The 24,201-nt window shown below is 42.9% G+C and overlaps 3 protein-coding genes across 7 annotated transcripts in view; 1 reads left to right on the top strand and 2 right to left on the bottom strand.

Moving 5' to 3' along the window:
* Positions 1-24,201, top strand: part of LOC132784544 (cardioacceleratory peptide receptor) — a 67,634-nt gene that overhangs the window by 100 nt on the left and 43,333 nt on the right. The gene's annotated exons all lie outside the window — the stretch shown is intronic.
* Positions 1,653-14,738, bottom strand: LOC132786213 (platelet binding protein GspB). Its single transcript, XM_060792676.1, has 5 exons — positions 13,494-14,738; positions 10,922-11,601; positions 5,028-5,441; positions 2,208-4,965; positions 1,653-2,147 (listed from the first exon to the last, which is right to left on the bottom strand). The coding sequence occupies exons 1-5, from the start codon at positions 13,564-13,566 to the stop codon at positions 1,729-1,731; spliced, it is 4,344 nt and encodes a 1,447-aa protein (XP_060648659.1). The 5' UTR covers positions 13,567-14,738; the 3' UTR covers positions 1,653-1,728.
* Positions 18,487-23,868, bottom strand: LOC132786334 (protein bride of sevenless). Of its 5 annotated transcripts, none has more exons than XM_060792839.1 (6): positions 23,783-23,868; positions 21,664-21,841; positions 21,008-21,505; positions 20,495-20,944; positions 18,992-20,439; positions 18,487-18,937 (listed from the first exon to the last, which is right to left on the bottom strand). In XM_060792839.1, the coding sequence occupies exons 2-6, from the start codon at positions 21,704-21,706 to the stop codon at positions 18,680-18,682; spliced, it is 2,697 nt and encodes an 898-aa protein (XP_060648822.1). In that variant the 5' UTR covers positions 21,707-21,841; positions 23,783-23,868; the 3' UTR covers positions 18,487-18,679. The 5 variants fall into 5 exon arrangements, with proteins under 5 accessions (XP_060648822.1, XP_060648821.1, XP_060648825.1 ...); XM_060792838.1 differs by having other exon boundaries at positions 23,728-23,823; XM_060792842.1 differs by having other exon boundaries at positions 23,797-23,812.

Below are 24,201 nucleotides of genomic sequence, written 5' to 3'. Positions count from 1 at the left end.
TAATGGTGTGCCTGTGGACTTTTGCAAAGGGCACATATGAAAACCAGAAATTTGTGTAATATAATATTTAGATTTACGAAATATTTACTTTTCCGTTATTTTTTAATTTGATTTCAAAATGAATACAATGCACTTAAAACGGTCACACCGTGTTGATTTCCAATTCAATTTATCGATATTAAACAAGTGCGCGAGTGCTGCCAATAATTTAAAAATGCTCAAAAGTGCTGCCACTCAATCACGGAAAGTGGTGCCAAACCATCATTTCGATTTAAAAACAAATTTGATTTAAATTTTGTAAGTATTTGTATTTTTAGTTTATTTAATGTATCTTTTTTATGCATAACAAATGTTTTTTTAAGTTATTGAATTTGTCTGGTAGTGTATGTTACTTGTTGCAGCTGTTGTGTCAATCTCTGTGTGGGTTGTGCAAATACATAATACGTATTTTCAAATTACATAATTTTAATTATGTATCCATATATAACGTTTCGTAAATACATATTCAGCATGTCGAGCGTATATACGAAGTTACAAATCGATTTCATTGTGTTCTGAAGTTGCCTTTTAATAAGTTCATTTCAACATTTCATTTTCTAATATTGCACGGTATAAAGTTTAGTTTAGCTATCTAAAAAACACATGTACAGTCGTAATATATGTATTTATTGAAAACTTGCGTTATTTTTGAAATAACATCGCCTTAGGTGAAAAAAATAGTATTAACATAGAATTATGCTTACTTGTGTTTTGGATTTGTTGGCCGTTTGGGAAGTGTTTCGTTTTTGTTTTTTGGTTTTCTTATTTAGGGGAAACAAATAAGTGCAATATATCAAATATCAAGTTACGAATATTACAAAATTATTGAAATTGTTATACAATTATTGTTGTGAGCTTGAGAACAGGTACGCAAAATATTTGTAGGTTTTGCAAATTGCCCCTTTTGATTACTCTTGCATTGCATTTCTCTTATATCGTTTTAAATGCAATTATTGATATTCAAAAACTTACGTATTGATTTGCTCTCGTATTATTTGTTATGAATTTTTGTTAGCTAGATGGCATTTTGTTTATAATTTCTTTTCTTTTTTGTTTTATGTGTATAAAGCTTTGGTATACTATAGATGTCGCTAGATATGATTTTTAGCATTTTTCTATCTGATTCAGTTAAAGCAATTTTCATTTCAACTTCTTAATTAGATTTTTCTATAACATTATTATTTTTGTTTATTTGTATGTCACGTTGCAAATGGACGTATTCTATGAGCTTGAATAAAAATTAGAATAATAGAAAGAATTTATAAAATGAAACGAGTTTGAAAGCTGATTAAAATCAAAGATGATAGTCGTTGTAAATAGATTGTTGTAATATTAATTTTGCGTTGTTTCGTTTGCGTCGTCGATTTGCGCTTAATAACTAAACGGTTTACTTGAAATTGAATTTCAATGCAGTGCGGCAGCCCTGCCGTTGAGCAGGCCTGGCAACCCTAAGCAAGAGTCGTTATGTTACGATTACTTAAGTTTAGTGCTAGAATTTTGCGTTTCTTTTGTTCTTTTCTACTCCTTCTTGTTTCTCTCAACTAGTAATAAAGACTAAATTTAACAATTCCTTTGGGGGCTTCAGAGACTTATTGGGTTTTTGTTGTCCAATGTTTTTGTTTTTGTTTTTTTTGCAATATTTGTTCTCAATTTTCTTAACATAAGTAGTATAGATCATAGGTTCTTAACTTAAATCGTCCACACCTGCACCTTCTCGGCTACAACACACCAACTCGCACGCTCATAGTACGAGCTAACAATATGCAGACTGGCCACATGGTGATTGATCAGTGCATCCAATTCACCCTCGCGAAAGACGTGATAGAAACGATGATGTGTGGTCGCCCCGCCACCCTGTGAGGGGCTATCCAGTGAGGCTGTTGAGCTATTCGAGTGCTCCAGGGACTCGATGGAGGCGCGCTGCTGCAGTGATTGCGGTGGCTGCGATGTGGTCGACACCGTTTCCGTCGAACTGGATCCGCTCGATGTCATGGACTTGATGGAACCAAAGTTTCGGCGTCGCTGGCCATACTCATGCATGCCAGCGCCGAGCTGATCTCCGCCACGTGCCTCCAGCGCCTCGGCATCCTCGTCTTCTTCCCGAATGTCTGACACAAAAGTGAATCATCAATGAAGGCTGTGCTTGAGTAATATTTCATTGTACTTACGATCATCATCATCGCGCTGATCGCTGTCCCCATCTTCTTGCAGCAGATACGCCGTCTCGGCATTGAGATTGTAGTTGCGATTGCGCTTGTAGTTGAACTTGGAGACCTTGCAGTGCTCGTAGATGCCCAGCGTATAGCTTCGCTCATTCTCCTCATCTTCCTCCTCGCCCTCCTGCTCCTCATGTATAGTAAAGCTGCGCGTCTGTGAGGACAACGAGGAAGTTGAAGAAGACACCGGCGATTGCTGTAGACTGTGTTGCGTGGACAGATTGGCGAGCATCAGGCGACGTTCTCGCAGCTCATCGCGCAATGCACTCAAATCCCCATTGGAACGCTTCTTAGAGCTTCGGCCGCCGTTGAGAAACTCGCCGATGTCTCCAATGCCATCCAAACTGCGGCATTCGGCTCGATTGCATTTGTCATCCAGTTCACGTTGCAGTTGCGCCGTCAACTTTTCGGCAAACTCATTGCAATCCAGCGGCCGTTGTGCCTGACTCGTTTCACGCTTCTCTGGCAACAATGGAGCACTGTCCGCGTTGAGTATGATGTCATTGCCGTTGGTTGTGGCATTGTTAATGTGCAGCTCGCCGCGAAATTGCGCCAGCGCCGTGTCCGATTCATCGCTGGACTTGCCGCCTGCCTCAGTGCTGGGCGCCGAGAGCAGTTGTGCGGAGCGCGGTGCGCTGATGACACTGTCAATGGAGTCCGGGGAGGAGGGCTCACTGGAATCGCTGTCCAGATCATCGGTGGCCGGATTAAACAGCTCCAGCGAGAGCAGCTTGGAGCTGCTGCCCGCCATACCGGAGCCCGAGGCGCGTCGCACAATCGGAAAGCTGGGACGTTGCAGTTGCAGCGACTGTTGTTTGCGGAACTTGGGTATGGGCGGCATCTCGCGTATTGTTTGGCGCGTGATCTTGTGAGCAGCCATGGGAGCTGCTGTTGTGACAACGGTTATGGCAGCAGCTGTAGGAGTTGCTGTTGTTGTAGCTGCTGCTGTTCTTGTTGTTGTTACTGAGGTGGTTGCTGCAACTGCTGCAATTGTTGTTGAAGCTAGAGTTGCTGCTGTTGGCTGCTGTTGCTCCCGCTGCTCCTTGATGTGTGCCTCGTCGAAGCTGAAACGTGCCGGCTTCGCGGCTGGCGTCAACATGGCCATCGCAGCCGTAACAGCTGCCGTCGACTGTGGCGGCGACGTCACAGTGCCCTGAATTGCAGCTGGCGAATGGGCGGGCGTCGGCGGACAGGGCATGATGAGCGGTGAGGTTGGCACTGAATTCGTAGGCAGCAATCGCACCGTGGCTGTTGTGGTGTTGTTTGTTGCTATCGTTGCCGTGGCACCGGCCGCAAGTGCCGCTTGGGCAGCAGCAGCGCCATTGCTGGAACTGGAGTTGCTAGAGCTGGAGTTTTGATGCTGTTGCTGATAGTTGAGTTGCTGCTGATGCTGCTCGGGCTTCGGTATGAAGATGACCGAGGCGAAGCTATCTTCCGACTCAATGCTAGTGTCCGATTGTAGGCTGCTGTCCTTCGATGAGTCCGAGCCCGATTCCCGCGAGTGTCGACGTGCATTTCCCTGCTCGCTGTCGGCACAGGCAACGCACTCCTGCTGATAGGCGCTGCATTGGCAAATATTGGCCGCACTGCAGTCGACAATGCTGCAATAGCTCACGGGGCCACTCGATGTGCTGGACAACAGGAGATGGGCGGGAAACAAGCTGCCCGCATTGCTGGACAGATGATGATGATGATGGTAATGCTGATGCGGTTGTGTGTGCGACGCGGGTGATGCTAACTGCTGCTGCTTGTTGTTGTTGTTCCCCTGCTGCTGTTGTTGCTGATGTGGTGTCGCGGGTTGCCCTTGGGTTGATGGAGCGTTCTTGATATTCTGCATGAGCTTGGTGATGCCCGTTTTGGTCACACGCTCCAGACTGCCCGTGGAGCTCTTGATTTTCGTGGTGAAGCCATCGCGAATCATCTGCAGTCGTTTGGAGAACAATGCCGAGCGACAGAGAAAGGCCTCATTGAGTGAGGTCTGCTTCTGGATGCGTTTACGTACGCGTTCTTTTTCCCGCAGACGATTGCCCGCCATCAGCTCTTCGTTTAGCGAACTCTGTTTGCGCAGCGAGCCGCTCAAGTTCGTGGTAGGCGCCGCAGGAGACTCGCTCGCTTCGATGCCGGTTGGTGGTGATGCTGTCGAGGAACCGGGCTGTGGGCTGTTGTGTGTATAGAGACTGCTGCTGACGGCGCCGCTAGCGCTGTTATAGCTGCTGAGCATTTGAAACGGGGCGTTGGCATTTGTGGTGGGCACACTTGGCGGCTCTTGGATGCTGCTGTTGTCATCATCGCACAGCGACTGCTTCTGCTTAATCAGCTTGGGACGCCGGCTGAGCGTGCTACCCGCACTGCCTGTGCCCGTGGGCGTCGGCGAGTGCCGGCCATTGAGTTGCGTCTCGGGTGCATTCAGCAACAGAGCAGCTGATGCGCTGGCTTTTGTCTCGCAGGGCACAAGCGGACCACCGAGACTCGGAACACTGGAGCGAGAGCGTACGATTTGACGCGGCGGCGTTTGCAGAATGCTGCCGAGACTGCGAGATTTCAAACCTGCAGAGAGCGGCGGATCGGGAAAGTCTTCAAAGTCTTCGAGGCGCCGTAGCTCAATTGGCAGATCCTTGGCGTCCTCATAGTCCAGACTACTGTCGTTACGCGTCTCCTTGGATGCCCACGAGTCCAGGAACCAAGCATGACGACGACCACCAGCAAGTTTCTGTAATAACAAAAGAGTTGTAGTTTACTTTGAAAAGACGCAAGTGTATGTTAATAACTTACTTGTAATGCACGACGTACAAAGCTATAGCAGGACTCGCCCGGTGAGGATGAGCTTAGACTCGAACTGTCGCCATCGCCCGCCGACCGACTGGAGTTGGTCGAGTCCTCCGTGTAGGCGTGATAGGGCGGTAAATAGTCATCGTCATCCTCGTCGGAATAGGAGTAGGAGTAGGTGCGATTCTTGGGCGGCTGCCAGGGTATAAGGACGTCCTGCGACTCGAAACGCCGATGTCGCTGCTCCAGTGCCCACACAGTGATAACCACACGGCCGCCAATGCGCAGGATACGCGCCAGCTCCCTGAGTGCACGCACGCGACGCTCGGTGGTGGCAAAGTGATGCACCACGGCCAACGAGAGAACCGCATCGAAGCTATCGTCACGAAAGGGCAGCTCCAGATTGTCGCACAGCGCCACCTGTGGGCCAAAAAGAGCACAACATGATTATGATTAAGTGAATGCACAAGGGAAATATGCTGTGCTATAAATAACGAACTGCAGTTGCAGCGAGCCAATTAAATAACCCAAAAGGCGCCCACGTCAAAGCAGAACACACACACACACACACACACTCAGACGCTGCCACAAGCCCACGCACATTTTCGCAGTGATGTCGTTGCAGATCCCTTAAGTAATACGAACCCCATTCTCAGCTTTGCAAACTTCTAGGGCAACCCGCAAAGTATGCAATAAAAATTGTGCAAGCTGCAGCAAACACGCTTTTGCAACGCATTGGGGTAAGAAGTCATGGTTAAGTAACCAACCAGTGAAATGCCAGAGATGCAACCGTAATTTTATTGCGGCGTTTTTGTTAATACTCCTTGCCAAGAGCTCAACGAGTGGAACGTCAAATTAAAGCATAAGCAAATAATATATTACACAATTTAGTTGCTATGAAGCATGAATCCTTTCGAGCAATGGGATGCGGTAAAAAACATTTTTATTTATATTTTTACTGACTCTTGGATATTACAAATATATCAACTAGTTTCCAAGAATCTATTCTTTCCCTTTTGAGCTTCCTAATAGGCATCATTAACGTAACTGACAAGATATGGACAGAAAACTTTCCTTTTACTTGACCTATAACAACAACAAACCATTGGGTATTACGATTATTGATTGCTTGAGGTATTTATAAAACGGCGACATTTGCCACAATGTTGTAATTAATATAGCATTTCGTGTAAAAGCCCATTTAAATTTAATCGTTGCCCCATTAAATCAATAACATTAAAATATTTATCTTCAGCCGGGGTTTTGTTTGTTGTTGTCGTTTCACATGTGAAAAAAATGTATAGAATTTACGTTATTGAATCTTTTAAGTCAATTGATTTTAATTGCAGTTTTTACGCTATATAAATGGATAGCTTTTAATATAATGCGGCAGTAAATGATTTTCAAATTGAAATTTAATTTAATTTTCGTGCGTGTGCAGCAAAAGTGGAGCTGAGGGCGTTGAAATCAGTTTGACAGGAGCTAGAATAAGGACTCCTCGGTGTCGTTGTCGTTGTCGATGGCAGTAGCAACAATTTGGTATTTGGTTAACGCGTTCGCCTGATGAAAATTGGCAGTTGGTTTACTCAATTTGCTAGTGTGAAGTGTGAGGCACACACTCACTGATAGTTCAGCTCTTACTTTGGTTTATTCCAATTGAAAAAGTTGATGACGGGTTCTTTTTTTTTTTAGTTTAAATGTGGGCCAACAAAACTGACCTTACCTAACGCTGCGGTGTGTTCGTACTGATGTGAGGGTGTTTGTGTAAGTTGTTAGCATGTTGTTGCTCCAGCTCTGCTATTTGCGTTGCTGTTATATGTGCGTCATTTATATTCATTTTCATGTCACGGCCAGTGCTGATAGTTTTATTTAAGCCACACAAAAAGGAAATAAACAAAACTCTTCAACTGCACAGTCTATGTGTGTGTGTAAGTATGTGGGTGGTAACGTGTAATAGGATTGGCATTTCCTACAACACGTACTTGTATCGCTGCTCAATCATTTCCAGTCACATTTTAAATGTTCACATAAATGACTTTCAATTGCATTCCCTGACAGTTAATAAAGATCCCACGGGACGGAAGGAAGGAAGCGTGCGTTTTGCGGTTTCCATGCTCTATTTTGCAAAAAATATATCTCATCATTTGAAAAACATAATAGTGCAGATAACCATAAAATAAAACACTTTTTTTTACACGTTCGGCAAATATGAATTGTACGTTGCAATAATGCTGATAGCATTTTGCGCTTGGTGTAGGTGTGTGATTGTGTGTGTGTGTGTTTGTGCAACTGCAAAATTTACAACCTTGACCCACCGAATAAAAAAAAAAGAAATTCTTCTGCTGTTTTCTCTCATTCATTTTCGTTTTCCTCCTCAGCACGCTGAGCAGCTGTCCAGGTGCAATGCTTGTTGGCAATCTCAGCTGAAGGGCCTATGCAACAGACGTCGCAAGTCAAGCCAGAGAAAAACTGCTTTTCTTCTTTGTACCACAAAATATCAATTAAGATAAGTGTTTGTGCGACTCTTAATAAGCGAATTAAATGAGTTGTCAGTTGCACAGTTGAAGCTGATATCATCATAATTTTTGACAGCAATAAATTGACCTCAATCGTAAATAATATTTTAATAAAAACTTCCATCAATGTTTGATTTATTGCCGCATTCATTTAAAGTGCTCCTTGTATATGCATTTGTTTGAAATATAAGCAAAACTATGTTATGGACTCTTTAAACTTTTCTTGATTGGCATTCAGCACGGGGAAAGTTGAGCGCCGTGCAGAGAACAGAAAGCAGGTCATAAAAAACTATACTGTCTACTTAGGAGCATGCGAGCGAAGCATGCAGACATTTGCATTTATATAAAACGCAGCAGAATAAAAAATGCATCACACTCGCTTTGGGTTTTAGTTCTTTATTCAAACAGCATTCAAGTTGTCTAGTTTTTTTTTTTTTTTTTTGCTATATCCCTTCCCCCCGACAGTATTTGTTTGCTATGGATGGCAGATGAATGGTGAACATGTTCACATTTTCTCTATGCTCTTTACAAACTGTATTTATAGCAGTTGCCATTTTTCTTCTGTGCACCGCATACATACATACATAAATTCGCTTTGTGGGTGTGTAATGTCACACTGGTCGGTCACATTACGCTTTAGAAATTTATGTTGACAGGTTTTCAATGCAAGCGCTTCGTCGTTGTTGTTGTTGTTGTCGTTGTCGCTGCGCGAGTGTCAGGTGGAACATGTTACGCATACGCCACGGTGCACACTAATGAGGCCAAAGCACAGCTCTGCACAGCAAAGGCAAACTGACGGACCGAAAGAATGCAACAAAATAAAAAAAAAAAAACGAAAAAACTGAGCACAGTGACTGAAAATATACTTATGTATGTAGTGTGCACTTATGTATGCACTTTTGTGTTGGCCTTCTTGGCCTGCAGCTTATTTAAATGGCGCTTAAACGAACCACAAGCAAACAGGTAAAATAAGGCGAAAGTTCTGCAGTTCTTTCTGTTCTGTCTGTCTGGTTGAAAGCACTCATCTGGCGCACGACCAGCTGAAAGATTTCATTTTGAAGAGCAGCGAATCCAGCTGCTCTCGCTTTGCTTTTGCATTTGCAATGCCGTTTTTTATGTTTCGTTTTCTTTCTTTCTTTTTTTATGCGTCATTTCGTAGGGAAGCAATTTATGAGCTCTCGCCTGCAGGTTGTGTGCATGTTATTTTGGTTTTGCGGCCAGGCTAAATGTCTGCTGCATAGTCAGTCTGTCCCACTTGGCAGTTTATTGCTTTACAAAATTATAGTAAATCAGGCCATGCACGAGTTGAGAAATCAAAGTTGCCAGCCTGCCAGCCTGCATACTCTGAAAGTTTCCATCAGCAGAGAGCAGATACAACAGTTTGAAGCAAAACTTAAATTGGTTTTCCACAAAACTTGTTGTATATATTTTGCGTGTTTTCTCTGTCGTTGATGTTGTTGTTCTTGTTCTTGTTGTATTTTCACATACAGCAAAGTGCATTCGCTTGCAAGTCACGTGACTCACTTGTGCGTTTCTGAATTTTCTGCATTTGAGTTTACTTAATGCTAGCGCACACATATTGCATGTCATCAGAATTAAATAAACTCAAATTTGACATACTTTGAGATGCATTAAATTGAATTGGGGTGAAAACTTTTGCTGCTCCAAGCAGGCAATCTGGTAAAATCATATCATATTTAAATGAAATATTTCAAAATGCAATCTCTGGCTTTCTCGTCTTCCAAAACTTTAGATCGAATCTAATAACTTTAAAGTGCTGCTAACTGAATTGTCTTTTGATTCGATTGGTTTGTCCATAATGCCAAACAAGAATTGCAAATAAAACGCATATAATTGTTATTAATGGCATCCATTAAAATGTCAAGGACTCGGCAATTGTAACAATCAGGCAATCATAGACACATTGCGTTACTTGTCCAGCCAAGATAATGATAATGGGGCCGGTTATTAAATAAATGAAAGCACTTTGCAGCGTGTGGCATGTAACCAGCTTTGGTAACCCTGGCAACCCTAGCAAACCATTTGCAATGCCATTGTGCCAAGCCAACAGGCAACTAAGTCGTCGTCGTCGTCGTCGTTGTCCTCGTTTGCGTTCTCGCCGTCATTACATGCGAAGTTCAATCCCACGCAATGCCACAAGTAAATGCAATTTAAATGCGAAAAATGCCTGCAACTGAGCCTAGGGTGAAAAGGCGGAGGATAGAGAACTGTGAATAAGGTGCTATGGGGGCTAAGGAATAAGGAATACTATGCAGTTCTTAGAAAATGGCATTTCTTGCCTGGAAATGGCACCATAAATAAGCAAAGCGAAGCGAAACGAAACGAAGCGTTTGTAATAGATTATTGCAAAAAGCATTGCATACTTCTGGGAGCAACTGGAGAGCACAATTTATTGTTCGCCGTAATAAATAAAAGCAAATGTTGGGTTGCTCCAAAACAATAACAATAACATTAACAATAAAATGAAACAACATAAATACGTTGCATATTACATAAAAGTTGACTTCGTTGTAAACTTAAAACTTTCGATTTATGAGAGGAAAATAGTTAGCGCAACTTTCTTTCATTCATTTCATTTTACTACAGTCAACCGAATTAATTACAATGTTTTTGTGCAAAACTTGAGCAAAATAAAGCTTGCACGAATTTAACTATTGATATTTATTAAAGTGTTGAACTTTTTCGAACGGAAAAATAAATCTTAAATTAATTTGACTCTTGCCAAGAAAGTTGTGTCAATTCCCCAGACTGTGACCGAGTATCGATTGAAGCGACAAGCTGAATGCAATTCGCAGTTGCAGCAGCGACGGCTGCAGTTTATTACAGTGCTCTCTAATGACCAAAACGTTGCTCATTTTATGGCTCCATTGTTGGCCATTGCAATTATGTGGGCATTAAAGCTCAACGCTGGCAATAACAGAGAACATGTGCAAATAATTTCAATGATAAGCATAATTTATGCGTTGCAATAATGGCAACGGGGCCACTGGGGGATGGGGAGTCATGTCCGGGGCAGCTGCTGCTGCTGCTGCTGGAGCTGAAGCACTCGAGTAACTCGGGCAACTAGAGCACTGGGCTCTGGCCAATATTTGAATACGGCAACTGTGTTTGCTCGTTGAGGCAAAATGGGTCAATTGTATGGCCAAGCAATGCAGCAACGGAAAAGGAAAGCAAAGAGCAGAGAAAGAGAGATAGAGTAATAGAGGGAGAAAGAGAGAGAGAGAGCAATGAACAATTGCGGGCTTTCCAAGAAATATGTGTGTGTGTGTGCAACCACATACCCCTAATACTGACACACCTGTCTAGAGTGAGTAATTTGCTGACATCAATTACAATTTCATTGCGTTCATGACATTTACTCACCTCACCGCCCTTCTCATGGGCTGCCTTGCTCAAGCGATAGCAACGATCTATGCCAATGGTGCATATAGCAGGATTACACTGTGTAAGATAACGCCCACTGCCGCAACCTACGTCGCAGACCACCGACCCGGGCTCCAAGTTGCCCAGAAATTGTGCCACTCGGGGACGCGGCGGTCGCGTTGGCTCCTCGCAATGCTCGTACACATCGTGGACGTAAGCACGTTCCAAAGCCGCTGAACGGCCGCTGGCATCGCTTGATGCCGACGCTGAGGCAGATGCAGATGCTGTTGTGGTTGTTGATGTTGTTGATGCTGCTTTTGTTGCACTTGTGGTCTTTGTTGCTATTGTTGGCTGTGCTTGAGACTGGGTTTTTGTTGTTTCTGTGGTTGTTGTTATTGTTGCAGTCAATGCTCCCTCCGTTATTGTTGTTGTTGTTGCTGTTGTCGATGCGGCTGCTATGGTTGGTGTTGCCACGGTTGTTGTCGGCGAGATAACCGTGGGCGCCAAATTTGCCGCTTGTGTTATGCTAGACGCCGCATTTGTTGCAGTTGTTGTTGTCAATTGCTTGGTCATTGCTGCTGCTGCTGATATTGTCGTTGGTGTGGTTGTTGCCGCTGCGGTTGCTGCTGCTTCGGTTGTTGTTCTGCACTTTCCAAATGTCGTTGACAGGCAAGCCTCATCTGCAGGTGAAAAAAGGTAGATGTAGGAAGTTTTTTAGTGCTTGTCTTTCATTGCTTTCAGTATTCTTAAGACTAAGATTTTAATTGAAGGTTTCAAAAATAGAATAACGAACTTTTATTGTTTCTGAATTTTGTAAATTTGTAACACATTATGCTTTTAATTAAAGCTATTACAAGTAAATCAAAAACCTTTTCTTCATTACAAAATACGTTAAGCAATGCTTCTGTAATTATCAAGCTAAATTGATCTAGCTCACAATTTCAATCCTACATACAATCGCCATGCAAAGGCAATGCAATAATTTTGCTATTATCCTTTGTAAATTATAATTCTCTTCATTGTATTCACATTACATTTTATTTCTTTATGAACTCGATTGTTTATAGCCCAAATGGTTTGAGCGTGGTTTTTATGAACCCAAAAGCGATTCATTTAAAGTCCATAAAAGTGGGATCGAGCAAGAGGCGAATAGTTTGCATTGGCAAACAATACTCGTGCTCCATATGCAAACTGCATGGTTATTTATAATGTGCCAACAATTTGTATAATTAATGCAATTTGGTTTGGCTTAATAGCGAACTACTATATAAACTGAAAAACTGCGACCCATCCAATATTGCATGTTGAGTGTGGGTGTTGCGGTTAGTTTCCACGAGTATTATTATTGTTCTTACTGTGGTCGCTCTTATTGCTGTTGTTGTTGGTGTTGTTGTTGCTGAATGCATGACATCAAGTCGTAAAATCGTTACAGCAACGTCAGCAAAACCCACACACATATTAACACACACACGATTATGGAAAATTCTTGTCAACGCCGTCATTGGGCAACTTGCATACCGGAAATGTAAAACTGCATGGCATGAGTTTGCATTGTTGTTGACATTTTATAACTGTATTTCCGGTACCAGTTACCGTTACCGTTGTTGTTACCACCACTGCTGCTTCTCGGCTGCCTGCCTGCCTGCCTTCCTGCGTTTCTAAGAACTTGTCAGCCAAGTAAATTGCATTAAAAGGAGGCACAAGAATTACGTGGAACTTGACTTGCAAGCTGAGGTCAAAGCGGCAAGGAAGGAATGGGGGATGTGCAGCTGCAGTAGTAGTCAGTGAGTGAGCGGACGCCAAATCGCATTAGCGCTATAAAATGCAATTATAATTGAAATCAGATTAAAAGCAAATATAATGGCAACAATGACGCAGCAAATGCAGTAAGTGGGAGGATAGTACAAAGTGCGAGAGAGCGTGGGTCTGAATGAGTGTTAATGAGTGCATGTGCGGGTGTTAATAAGCGTGTCAAATGAGCTGTAAATGTATTTTATGACATTTTAATTAAATACGCTGACCTTTTTCCAACACAAACCAAACTATACGAGCTGCAAATGATCAATACTCGTAAAGCAGCAGATAATAATCTCTGCTCAAAATACGCAGTTGTAGCGAGTCAAGAGGATTTCATTTCAATCAATATACGTCAGCTGGAAATCATTGCTGAATCGATTTGTCCTAATTACCTGTCGGAGTTCGGTGATGCATAGAATTAACCTAACAATAACACCGCAATTAATCATTTAACCAATATATTTTACTACAGAAATTAGTTACAGCATTGTTTGTGGAAAAAGTTGACTTCGAACTTGATTGTTGATGTTACAAATAACTTGAAGTAAAGGTAGATCTACATTTTTCAATATTCGGTAAAGCTTATTACTTTCTTTACTCGCAATACGTGTATTGAATAGTCCTTGCCATTCATTAATATGGTCATGGTACACGACGTATCTCTCGATACTTTTCGACTACAAATATTACACATACGCCCCGTTGGCCGTACTGTGCGAATGCATAATATTTTGTGGCTCGTAAGTGCTGCTCTTATGCGTATGTGTATGCTTACCTTTTGTTAGGCCGTTGGTGCGCTGATAACTCGCATTCAACAACGCCGACGACGTCAGTTCCGCTGATAACATGCGTCGCAGGCAGGACGTGGGACGAGAAATGACTTTATGAGATTGCCAATAGGCAGAGGCTGTTGTTGTTGTTGTTGTTATTGGTATTGTTGTTGTTCCTACAAATGTTGCTGTTGTTGTTGTTGTTGTTGTTGCTGTTGCTGATAATGATGTTGACAGCGATGAGGAGGAAAACGAAAATGACAACGACGGCGACGACGACGACGGCGATGACGACGCGTCAGAAAATCAATGTGCATGCATAATTTAAAGTCAGTTGGTTCTTTTTTTTGTGGGGGCCTAACACAAGCGGCACTTGGATTTTGTTATCGCCTTCGACACCGAAACAGACACCGAAATTCGACAACGAGGACGACTGCGACTACGACGACGACGACGACGAGGATTTCAATGGCGCATTAGACGCTGGCTATGAATGTATCGTTGTGTTATTTTTAGATTTTCCAACCGGGGCACGTTTTATACGATAATTTGCTCAATTTTGTTTTGAAATCTATCATTATAGCAACTACACGCCGTAATTGCTGTTGTTGTTGTTGTTGTTGTTGTTGTTGCTGTTGTTGTTTGCTATTGCTACTGCTGTGGCTAAGGACACGGGCACGGACACGGACATGGACACGCGCTCGCTCACACACAAAATAGGATACACAAAATGCTTTTCACTCCCGTTGCTGCTCGTTGCTGCTGCTGCTGCTCCTTGTGCTTCCTTTGTTGCTGTTGCTGTCAATGTGCCTGCCAAGCGACAGCCTGCCTCTGGCATATGACGTTCTCTTTGTGTGCGTGCGTATGTGTGTGTGTGTGTGTGTGTGTTGTTTGCGTATGCGTGTGCGCGTATTTGTGTGTGAATTTCTGCTTCTTATAGGCACTTTTCACTTGCACTTTTCACCAGCGATTTGTTTCGTTTTCCTTTCTTATTCCAGCGCTTGCAATTAATTGCAATTTTCAGATACTCATTGCAAATTCTTCATTGCCATTTACAATTGGCGCTTTAATTTTTGTTTAATATGTACATACAAATACACTCTGTTTCACTCTGTATGCGTGTGCGTGCGTGAGTGAGTGTTGTACGTATGTATGCGTGTGTCTGTTTCTGTTTCTGTTTGAGTGTCTGTGTGTGTATTGGGTGTGCGCGCTCTGTTTTTGCCGCTGCCGTGTGTGTATGCCATGAGTTAACGTCGCGTACTGGTCACAAAAGCACGCGCATATCCTTTTGTTCAAGGATGTTGTTACCATGTGGATTGCATTCGCAAGGAGCTTTCGCCTATAACTTGACGAAAGCTTCGGCATACAGCTGTTACCAGAGAGGGAAAGTGAGTAAGAGCGAGAGAGAGTGAGAGGCGCAAGCGAAGGGAAAAGACGAGCGCATGAGGGACAGAGAAGTTCGACTGCGTGCTGCTGATGATCCTTTTAATTGCGAAAATTGTAAAACCTATTATTAATATTATTATTCAATTTCAACAATTTTTTGTTTAACGAATTTATATTAATGTAATACTAGCCAAAGTCGAGCAACTATGAAAATAAGTCAAGTTTTCTGCATAAAATGTTTATATTTTAATTGTTTCGCAGCAAAAGATTAAACAACAATGGCATATCATAAGTTGCAAATTGGATTTCGTGCTGTCGCTGACTAAAAATAGCCAACAACGTCGGGCCAATTAAAATAAAAAGCTTAATGGCTTTGTTTGTTTCCCTACGTCAGACTGTCAAATTTCATGAATGAATCGCTAGCAGCAGCAGCAGCAGCAATTGAAGACAGCGCGACAACGACACAAGCTGAACAGAAATAGAAATAGCGACATGAGCAGCAACAGCAGAAGCAGAGGCAGAAGCAGAAACCGTGAATAGAAAGAGAAGCTTCGTCAAGTTGACTGTTCGCTAAAAGTGGTAACTTGGGGGAGGCTATCCAAAATAGTCATGTTCCGATAAAGTAGGCGAAAAATAGCACACACACACACACACACACTGAGTTCTTGATATTTTGCGCAGCGCAGACTCTACACGCGTTCACACACACTCACACATACTTCTTAGAGCCTTCGCCCCGCTTGCACTCCCTCTCGCCTGATTATTTTTGATGAATGAAAAGCTTTTTGTTTGGCCTGCCGTTATCTGCGCCGTAGGGCGGCAACTTCTTACCGCCTCTGCCAGCCGCTTTTGTCTACAAAGCGTGGAAATTTTCGTTGTAGTTTCATAAAATAAGGGTCGACTGACGTTCTATAGTAAAAGCTAAGGCTCTTCTATGTGTGTGTGTGTTTATGTGTGTGAGTTTTTGGCTTTTTGCTTGGGTAGTTTGGGGAACTTGTACGATAGGGGCTGGGTAGGGTGGCTTAACTGGTTTGCCCAAGCGTCATATGGCTTTTTTTGTAAGCATGACTAATATAATCAAATGGGCAAACGCGGCTCTGGATATGGCGTCGACATTTTTGGCGACATGCCAATGAGTTTAGCAAATGCGAGTTGAGCGCCCCCGACGACAGATAACCTTAAACAAAATATTATGCGCCCCCCACAACGACAGCAACAGCAGCAGCATGTGTTGTGATGTCGTCACAAAAGCCATGGTGATTCATACAGCCGGCAATGTTTGCTTTCCGTAACGTTTTATTGCTCTCTTGGCATGTGACAAATGATAGGCAGCCTCCATTTTCTACTCCTCTATCACAGCTTCCCACGCATAATAGCAAAATGAGAGAGAGAGAGAATGGAAAAAAGTAGGAAAATGCAATAAACAGATGTCTCAATTGTTATTGTTGTCGAAGAATCCACAAGTTTGGCAACTATTTTGTGATACATGGTTTAGTTCAAATTGTAAAAGTTTCTTTCGCACTAATGACACTATGCTAATCGAGCTGGTATCATCTATGTAGTATGCATTGGCAGCATCTGCATCTGTGTTTGGCATTTAGGAATTATATTATTTATATAAACACACACCCGCATACTCGTACTCCCAGGCGGCTTTGCAATGTGGCCTGGCACGGCTGGCATCAGACGAATGCGGCATCATTAGCAGTACTCCAGTCATAAATCATAGACAATATACTTGAGAGTATGTGGAGACATGGTTGGTCTGGGATATGCAGGATATACTATACATATATTTATATATATATAGACTGCACTGGTAATAATGTCACGTAGCAGAGCTTTAGACAGCCAAGTGGCGCACACTTCACTCCGCTTCAGTTCACTTTACTCTCGGCCCCAAAACTAACCATGGGAATTTAACTTAACACTGGCAATTATGACAGCAATCCCATCAGCTTTTCAGCTTCTAAGTGCAATTAGCAGAGCTTCAACTTAAAATAGAGAGGAAGTGCAACCCACTGCTTTACGTGAGTCACCCACAAAATGAATCAAATATTCTTACTAATAAAAGCAACACTTTCGACACTAATAAATAAACTTATGTCACTTTAACTTTTAGCTAAATTGCATAATCATCATATACATTTATTAGGATAATGTGGAACACACACTTGTTATTTATGTTGGAATTTATATTCAAATTTAATTACGGCATGTAAGAGAACTTTATAGATTCAGCATCGACTGATGAATGCCCTGTATATTCACTTTTTTCCTTACTATTATTAGATACTATTATCGTTAGAGCTACTTCCTCTTTCATCATTACAAATTTCTGTGTTTGCTGTACACATGTTTTCCATTTGCACAACGCAAAAATCAACCTCTTGCACCTGTGTGTGTGTGCATGGTATAAAAATGTGCTAAAAATTATGCATAAACATGCGCAACAGCAAATACGAAACACAAAATATTTTGCTTGTTATCTGATTTAAGGAAAAGCAAATCTGCTCAGCTACAAGCTGCAAATAACACAGCCAAAGGAGCAGCCCGCAAATGTCCTTGCGCTGCCGCTTGGTGTCGAGTGTTCTCGCTGTGTGTGCGTGTGTGTGTTTGTGTGTTCGGCAAATGGTGTGCAAATTACGCCGGAAAAGCGCGGAAAACAAGGCGCCTACACACAGTTACTTCGTCTTCCTCTTCTTCTTGTTCCTCTGTCACTTCTACTTCTTTGCCTTCTGGTTATTGTTGTTCTTTGCTGTTAGTGGCGGACCTCGAGCTGTTGCCCCAAAAAGTATGCAACACAAAATTTGCGCGCATACCACGTACTACTTGCTATCCAGATAAAACTTGTCGGCATAACTTAACTGTGGTTTGGCCACCCGTTACCCCTAACCTTCCCCCACAAGCTGTGCGTCTAATGCTTGGCGCGTGGCGACGGCGGTTAAAAACGACGCCATTTTGAATGGTCGCGTGTTCTTTGGCGGCCTTGCAAATGTTGGTTGTTCTTTTTTTTTTATTTTTTATTTTGGCGAACGCGGGAGCCCTCTTTGGTAGTACTTTCTAGCCATCTAGTAGTTGATATCTTGTTGCGCATTCTCTCATGTGCCACGGTCAATGCTCGGGGTGGACACTGGAAGCCTGACGTCAGCATCGCGCGCACACACACACACACAATGCTAGGACTCCGCCCACTTTCAAGGCCAAACAATGGGCGCCAGCGCCAGTGTCGCGTGACGCAAAAGGATATTGAGTTTTCTTTTATTTCGCTTTAGGAGCCTTAGACGATTTTCCTTAATAGCCATTCACTTGTCACGTGTTGACACAGCCAATTAGAGTTGCCGTTACAAAGCTTTGCACTGCAGAGCTTTGCACTTAGCGAATATACAAACCAAACTGCCAAGTGCTAAAGTTCTAAAAGTAAGTGCACAGGCAATAATCAAACAGTCGCGCTTAGAACCCCAACGAATTTAGAACATTGAAATCAGCGAAAATTAAGTTCAGGGGTAGATCCATTGCAATCCAAAAGAAGTAGAAGAGTTAAGACTAAAAAATATATAAACTGCATTCTAATATACATATAATCAGAACACTTTATAGATTATCCAATAAATATTAATCTTGTATTTAGATCATTTATAATTCCATTTATTTTTGTTCAAGTCTTAAATGGCATCTAGTTATTGGTTCGTTATTAGATAAGATGGTACGTTTTTAACAAATAGAGATTACAGCAAATTACTGAATGCACGTTCTTGCGGTTTTGACTAGAAGTGGAGCGGAAGAGTTTGACTGACGCTTCGATTCAGAAACGCGTTATCTTGCTGTTTTCCGGTGAGGGCGGCAAGGAGCAGACCGACGAACGCGAAGGACTTTGTTGTGGACGCGGCGGTGGACGTTGCGGATTAATATTGGCATTGGCCTGACGAAGGTTAGCGAAGAATTGTTGACGGCGTGGGCCACCACCACGTAGCGGCAATGTAGGTATTTCACTCGGTGACTGATGATTCATTTCCTCTTGCGAACAGTGCCGCATGGCGGGATTCACACACTCATAGACGCTCTGAAAATTCATGAAATATATATTTTACATACAGTTAGCTTTTGATTTTCCTACCTGTTCCGAAGAGTACTGATTGTTTTGGGCAAAGGCCAGGGAAGTGAGCGAGGGCAACGCTTGAGCAATATCGGAGCGTTCAATGCCGCGCACAATGAGAAATGTGCGCGGTATGAGAATGCCGATGAGGACAGCCCAGCCACTGGCCTGCAGACCCAGCGGTATGGCTGCATCCCGCCACTCGTCACCAAACAGCGAAAGCGTAATCCAGACAGCCCAGATGATCAGCATGAGCACAGCTCCAATCACAATCAGAATGCCTTCACGATAGTTGCGCTGCGATCGATAGATAAACGGCACCAGGCTGACCAGACAACACAGCAACAGAAAGTCATAGGCCAAGAGTCCCCACAGCCAACGGCCGTAATAGATGTTCTCACAGGAGACGCTCTCGGATGCCATGTGCATGACAACCAGCAATTGCACGGACATGCCCACCTGGACGCATACGCTGAATGCACAGATGACCGCCTGAATGTAACCATTGACATGGGATAGAAAACCGCCTTCGGAGCCAATCGAAGCAAGCATAACAGCACGGCAGAGCAGCAGCGAGAAGACAAAGCAATACACCAACGTCATGATGAATACACGCACCGCACAGAGTGTGTTCAATGTGTGGACATCCTCGAAGGTGACATGCGAGTTGCGTTGCTCGCCCACATACTCCATGGAGAAGGGCACAAAGGAGCAGAAGACAAGCACAAGTGACAGAAGCAGCAATATGGAGGTAACCGGATTGCCCTCGAAGACGTCGCCCAGTGAGATGCGCACCACAATGAACACAAGAATGGCCAACGTGGCAATCAGGCCCAGTATGGCAGCCGTCAGCCCAGTTGCCACCCAGGTGTCCAGTTTGATGCGCCAGAACATCACAGATTCGCCATCGAACACAAACGGATGACGCCGATTGTCACCTGCCGTATACTGACAATTGAATACCAATCCGAACTTGGTCTTTAGTTCCAGGCTGGTATTATTCGCTCCATTGTAGTGATAGTAGATGGTCTGATTCGTTAGAAAGTTCTGGCTGGCAATCTCACGTAGTTCCATGCGTGATTCGCCTGTTATCACATCCAATGTTTGCACTTTCTTCTGATACATTTGGAAGTTCATTTCAGGCAGTTTGCGCATGTGCAGCAATGCCAACAGCTCGGGTATTGTGTGGGGATGACGAAACTCTGGCGTACGCCAATCCTCAATAAAGTTGAGGAAGTTGAAGCAGCTCTCGAGCACATACAGCTCCTCATCACGCTTACAATGCTGGGCCAGTGAGCTACGCAGCCAGTTCATTAGGTCAACAATGGGAGTGGCCAAGGCGAGAATACGTGATGGCAACACAGACTTGCCAATGAGCACCTCATCCAGTGTAGTGGGCATTGTATCCAAGTCATTAGAGCGCAGTTCTATTTCATTCTCCATCAGTATAAAAGCCCTGTTGGGAAGTTCTGCAAGAGAGGAAGTTATTAACATTACTAAGATGTATTATAAAGTACTTCTTACCCTCTAGGAATGCCTGCTCTGCGCGCTCCGTGGGCACAACAAACACAGTGCCGTTCTCCTTGAAATGATTGGCCATTTTATTGCCGAATAATATGTACACATTGTCATCGCTCTTAAAGTGCATTAGACACATGTGTTCTTGGCGTGCCGCATCCATGAACTCATTGTAGACATCTAAAGTTTCGGTGATTATCTCAACCGAGGCAATCTTCTCGCCCCAGGGCATCTGATGCAGCAAGTGCGCAACCTTGGGGAAAAGATAAGAACGCGTTGTTGGAATGGGCCACACATTGTACTCCAAATCGTGAATGATAGATTCCAGACGTTTGTACAGATCATAATCCATGAATATGCCTATGGAATATGTGGTGCATTGCTGCAAGTATTGCACCTCCTGTATTAACAGATTCTCTGCCAGACTGGCATTTTCCACATTTATGGCACGAACACCTAAATGATAACATTATATAAATTCTAAAGAATCTCTAAGGAAGAGTAAATATTTAGACTTACCAACTTCAAAGTCAGCTGAAATGAGATTCGCTTGATTGACACGATTGATGACAAACAGCGCCGATGCTGGATCACTGGTCAGCACACTGAGCAACACATCTCCCTCAATAATTTCCACCAGCTCATGCTGTCGACGCACAATTCGCTCGCCCTTCGCATTGCTCATGACCAGCTGCAGTCCATTGATGCAGATTTCTGGCACTAAACTACCTGCTGCGGTTGTGCCATAACTGCTGCTGCCATCGCCGCTGCTGCCGGTTGTGCCCTCGGTGGTGGAGGATATTAATGGTGCCAATTGTTCACCTATGCTACTGCTGGCTTCGTCGTTCGTCGTTGTTGATGCTGCTGTTGTTGGTGTTGCTGTTGTTTTTATTGTAGTGCTGACAGGTTGTGGTTTCGTTATTCGCAACGGAGCCGACTTTTTAGTAGGTGCGGCATCCGAGCCAGACCCAGCGCCATGGCTGTGAGCTATGCAAAGCGCTGTGATGAGAATTAACACTGCGAATGAAACAGTTGAAATCAATTAGCTTCTCGTTCAATGTTTAAATTTTCCAATATTTGGGAAAACGATCGAAATAAATGAAATTTCTATTCCTACACTATTTAACATTTCTTTAATATTTCTCCATTTTTATGTGCTTCATTAAAATGCTCACCCAATTGTAATGGCGTTTGGCTGCCTCGTTGCGTGCCACTCATGACCTTCGTTGTTCAGATTTTATATATATATTTTAATTAAAAAATTCTCGCAAATTTTTGTTCACTGATTTTTGTCGATTCTTTTTCTATGTCGTTCAACATTTATAGACAATTAGCAGCATTTCACTATGTAAACTGTATAGTAAAAAGAAGATATTGCAAAATGTTAAAATTAAAACCGGGGAAAAAAATGGAAAAAAATAAATGGGAATGCGAACTACGAGTTTTTAAATTGTTATGCATTTCACTACTATTCTATGCAGAATTTTAGCATTTTGCCATTCTGTTTTGCCTTTGCACTCTTCAGGAGAGTGTTGCACTTTAATCGCATTAAAAATTGTCACACTAACACACAGTCACACACTAACACACATACACATAGAATCACGTTAAAGTACACACTGAACTGGGCAAAGCTTTGGCTTGGCATAGTTCCCTTCCTGCTGTGGTGCTCTCTAGGTTCTTCTTCCGTTCGTATCAGTGCAAAGTAATGTGGCTCTGGCAAATATTTTAGTTTTTGCTTTTTTCATATTTCTATTTCATTTGTAAATGGCCCGCGGTAAATGTGCCAGCAAGAAAAAGAAAATCGATAGGTATTTTCTGCGGAAATTATTACGAGCCGCAGTGATATGCCAATGCAAATTGGCTTGTTAATGCGGGACGTTTTCATTTATTTATTTTATATGTTATTGCACTCAAATCGATACTTTCCGTTCATAAAAAAAGAAATGTATATATTAATTGTACTTTTTTATGAGTAGCACACACGACTGGAATATGATCTGTAACTGCTCTGAGCTGCGATTCAACTACCAAAACCAGAATCGAAAAAAAAAAACTAAAGCTGAACGCTCGAGCAATTTTAGGGTCAATTAAACGTTTCGGGTTGTCGTTTTATATTTGCCCACTGAAGTACGCAGACGTAGCACAACACAACACAACAAAACAGAACAGAACAACACAAAAACTATTCGATTTATTTATTTTTGCTTTAATTGTACTCTCGTTGTTGTATTTTGTTATTTTGCGGAAAGACAATCAATTTGCGTTGCGCCTGCCAACGGGTGCAGCTTTGCAACTACTGCAACTGCAACAACAACCGCACAATTTGTTAACAAACCGAGTCGCGTTGCAATTATGTTCTATTGGTTTTCGCTTTTTTCCTTTTTCTACGCTTTTGTTCTGTGTTTATCTTTTACCGAGTTCCATGCGTTTATAACTGACAGACCAAAGAGCCACCCCCGTAATGTTTTGCACCTGTTTCGGTTGTTTTGTTTTGGCCAACTTGGGCTTAGGCCGACACATTAGGCATTACGGTTCCGTTGTTATGGTTATATACTCGCACTAGCGCTAGTACGAACACACTCAAGCGAGAAATGCACTCGATTGTTGAGTGAAAATGTTTGCCATAAATACAAAAATAAACAGTTGACGTGTTTTTGTGAGTTTGCTGCCACGACACCCTTGCTGTTGACTTGTGGCAACCACTTGAAGTTCAAATATTGGTCATTACAATTACGCAGCTGATTGAAGCAGGCTTTGAGTTACACGCACATACTTTCAAAGAAGTTTACAAAGGTTTAAAAAGGGTTAAGAACTTTGGTAGTTGGTTTGTCTTTCAATAATTAATGCATATATTAATTAGTTGGCAAAGTTATTTGGCAATCAAATACACTGGCACTGGCGTCCTTGGCAAAGGGAATGCAATAAAGCGGGTTTCAATTCGCAATGGGCATTGACATTGCCAGCAGTTTTTGACGACGTATGAGAACGCGTTTCCGGTTAAGGGTGTTTTGCATAACACTTTTAATTAATGTCAATGTGCGCAGCAGTAGCTGCAGTCGAAACACTTGGCCCCGAGGCATTTGCCATTTGGCATTGCATAAGTTTAATTTAGCCACAGTTCGTCCGATGACTTTGTGCACTTTAATTGCAATTGGGCCAAAGCGACATGGCCGTTGACGTTGGGTTTTGGTCAATTTCGGGCCAACGAAATTTTGTTTATGCAATATACAAGGGACCTTGCCGATCTGCTTATGCATATATGTAACCAAATTGCACTTTGAGTAACACTACTTTATTCGCTTTACAGTCAGTCATTCACACGACCACGTCCACGTTTCTGTCTCAACTGTTTTGGCCGCAGCACTCGCAGTTCTGACACAGCCGTAAGCCCATAAAAATGCAAGAGCTCAGTTTAAGGGTTAGAGTGAGTGAATGAGTGGGCGTTGTTGCATCCACTCACTCACTCAGTCAGTCGCTCACTCATGCACCCATTCATTCATTCATTCATTACACATGTAATTATGCCTAGTTTTTTTTATGTTTGTTTTGGTGTCAGTTCTGCGTGTGCTTAACGTTGTAAGCATCTCCATATTTCGCAGTCAATATATTATGCAGTTATTAGTGACACCAATGGGCATTACTTGGTCTTTACTAGGTGCTCCGGCATTATATGGGTCAGCATCTAAGCAAGCGGCAACTGCAAAGAAATG

The sequence above is a fragment of the Drosophila nasuta genome, chromosome 2R (assembly GCF_023558535.2).
Source record: "Drosophila nasuta strain 15112-1781.00 chromosome 2R, ASM2355853v1, whole genome shotgun sequence".
NCBI lineage: Eukaryota > Metazoa > Arthropoda > Insecta > Diptera > Drosophilidae > Drosophila > Drosophila nasuta.
This window is presented reverse-complemented; position numbering and strand designations above follow the sequence as displayed.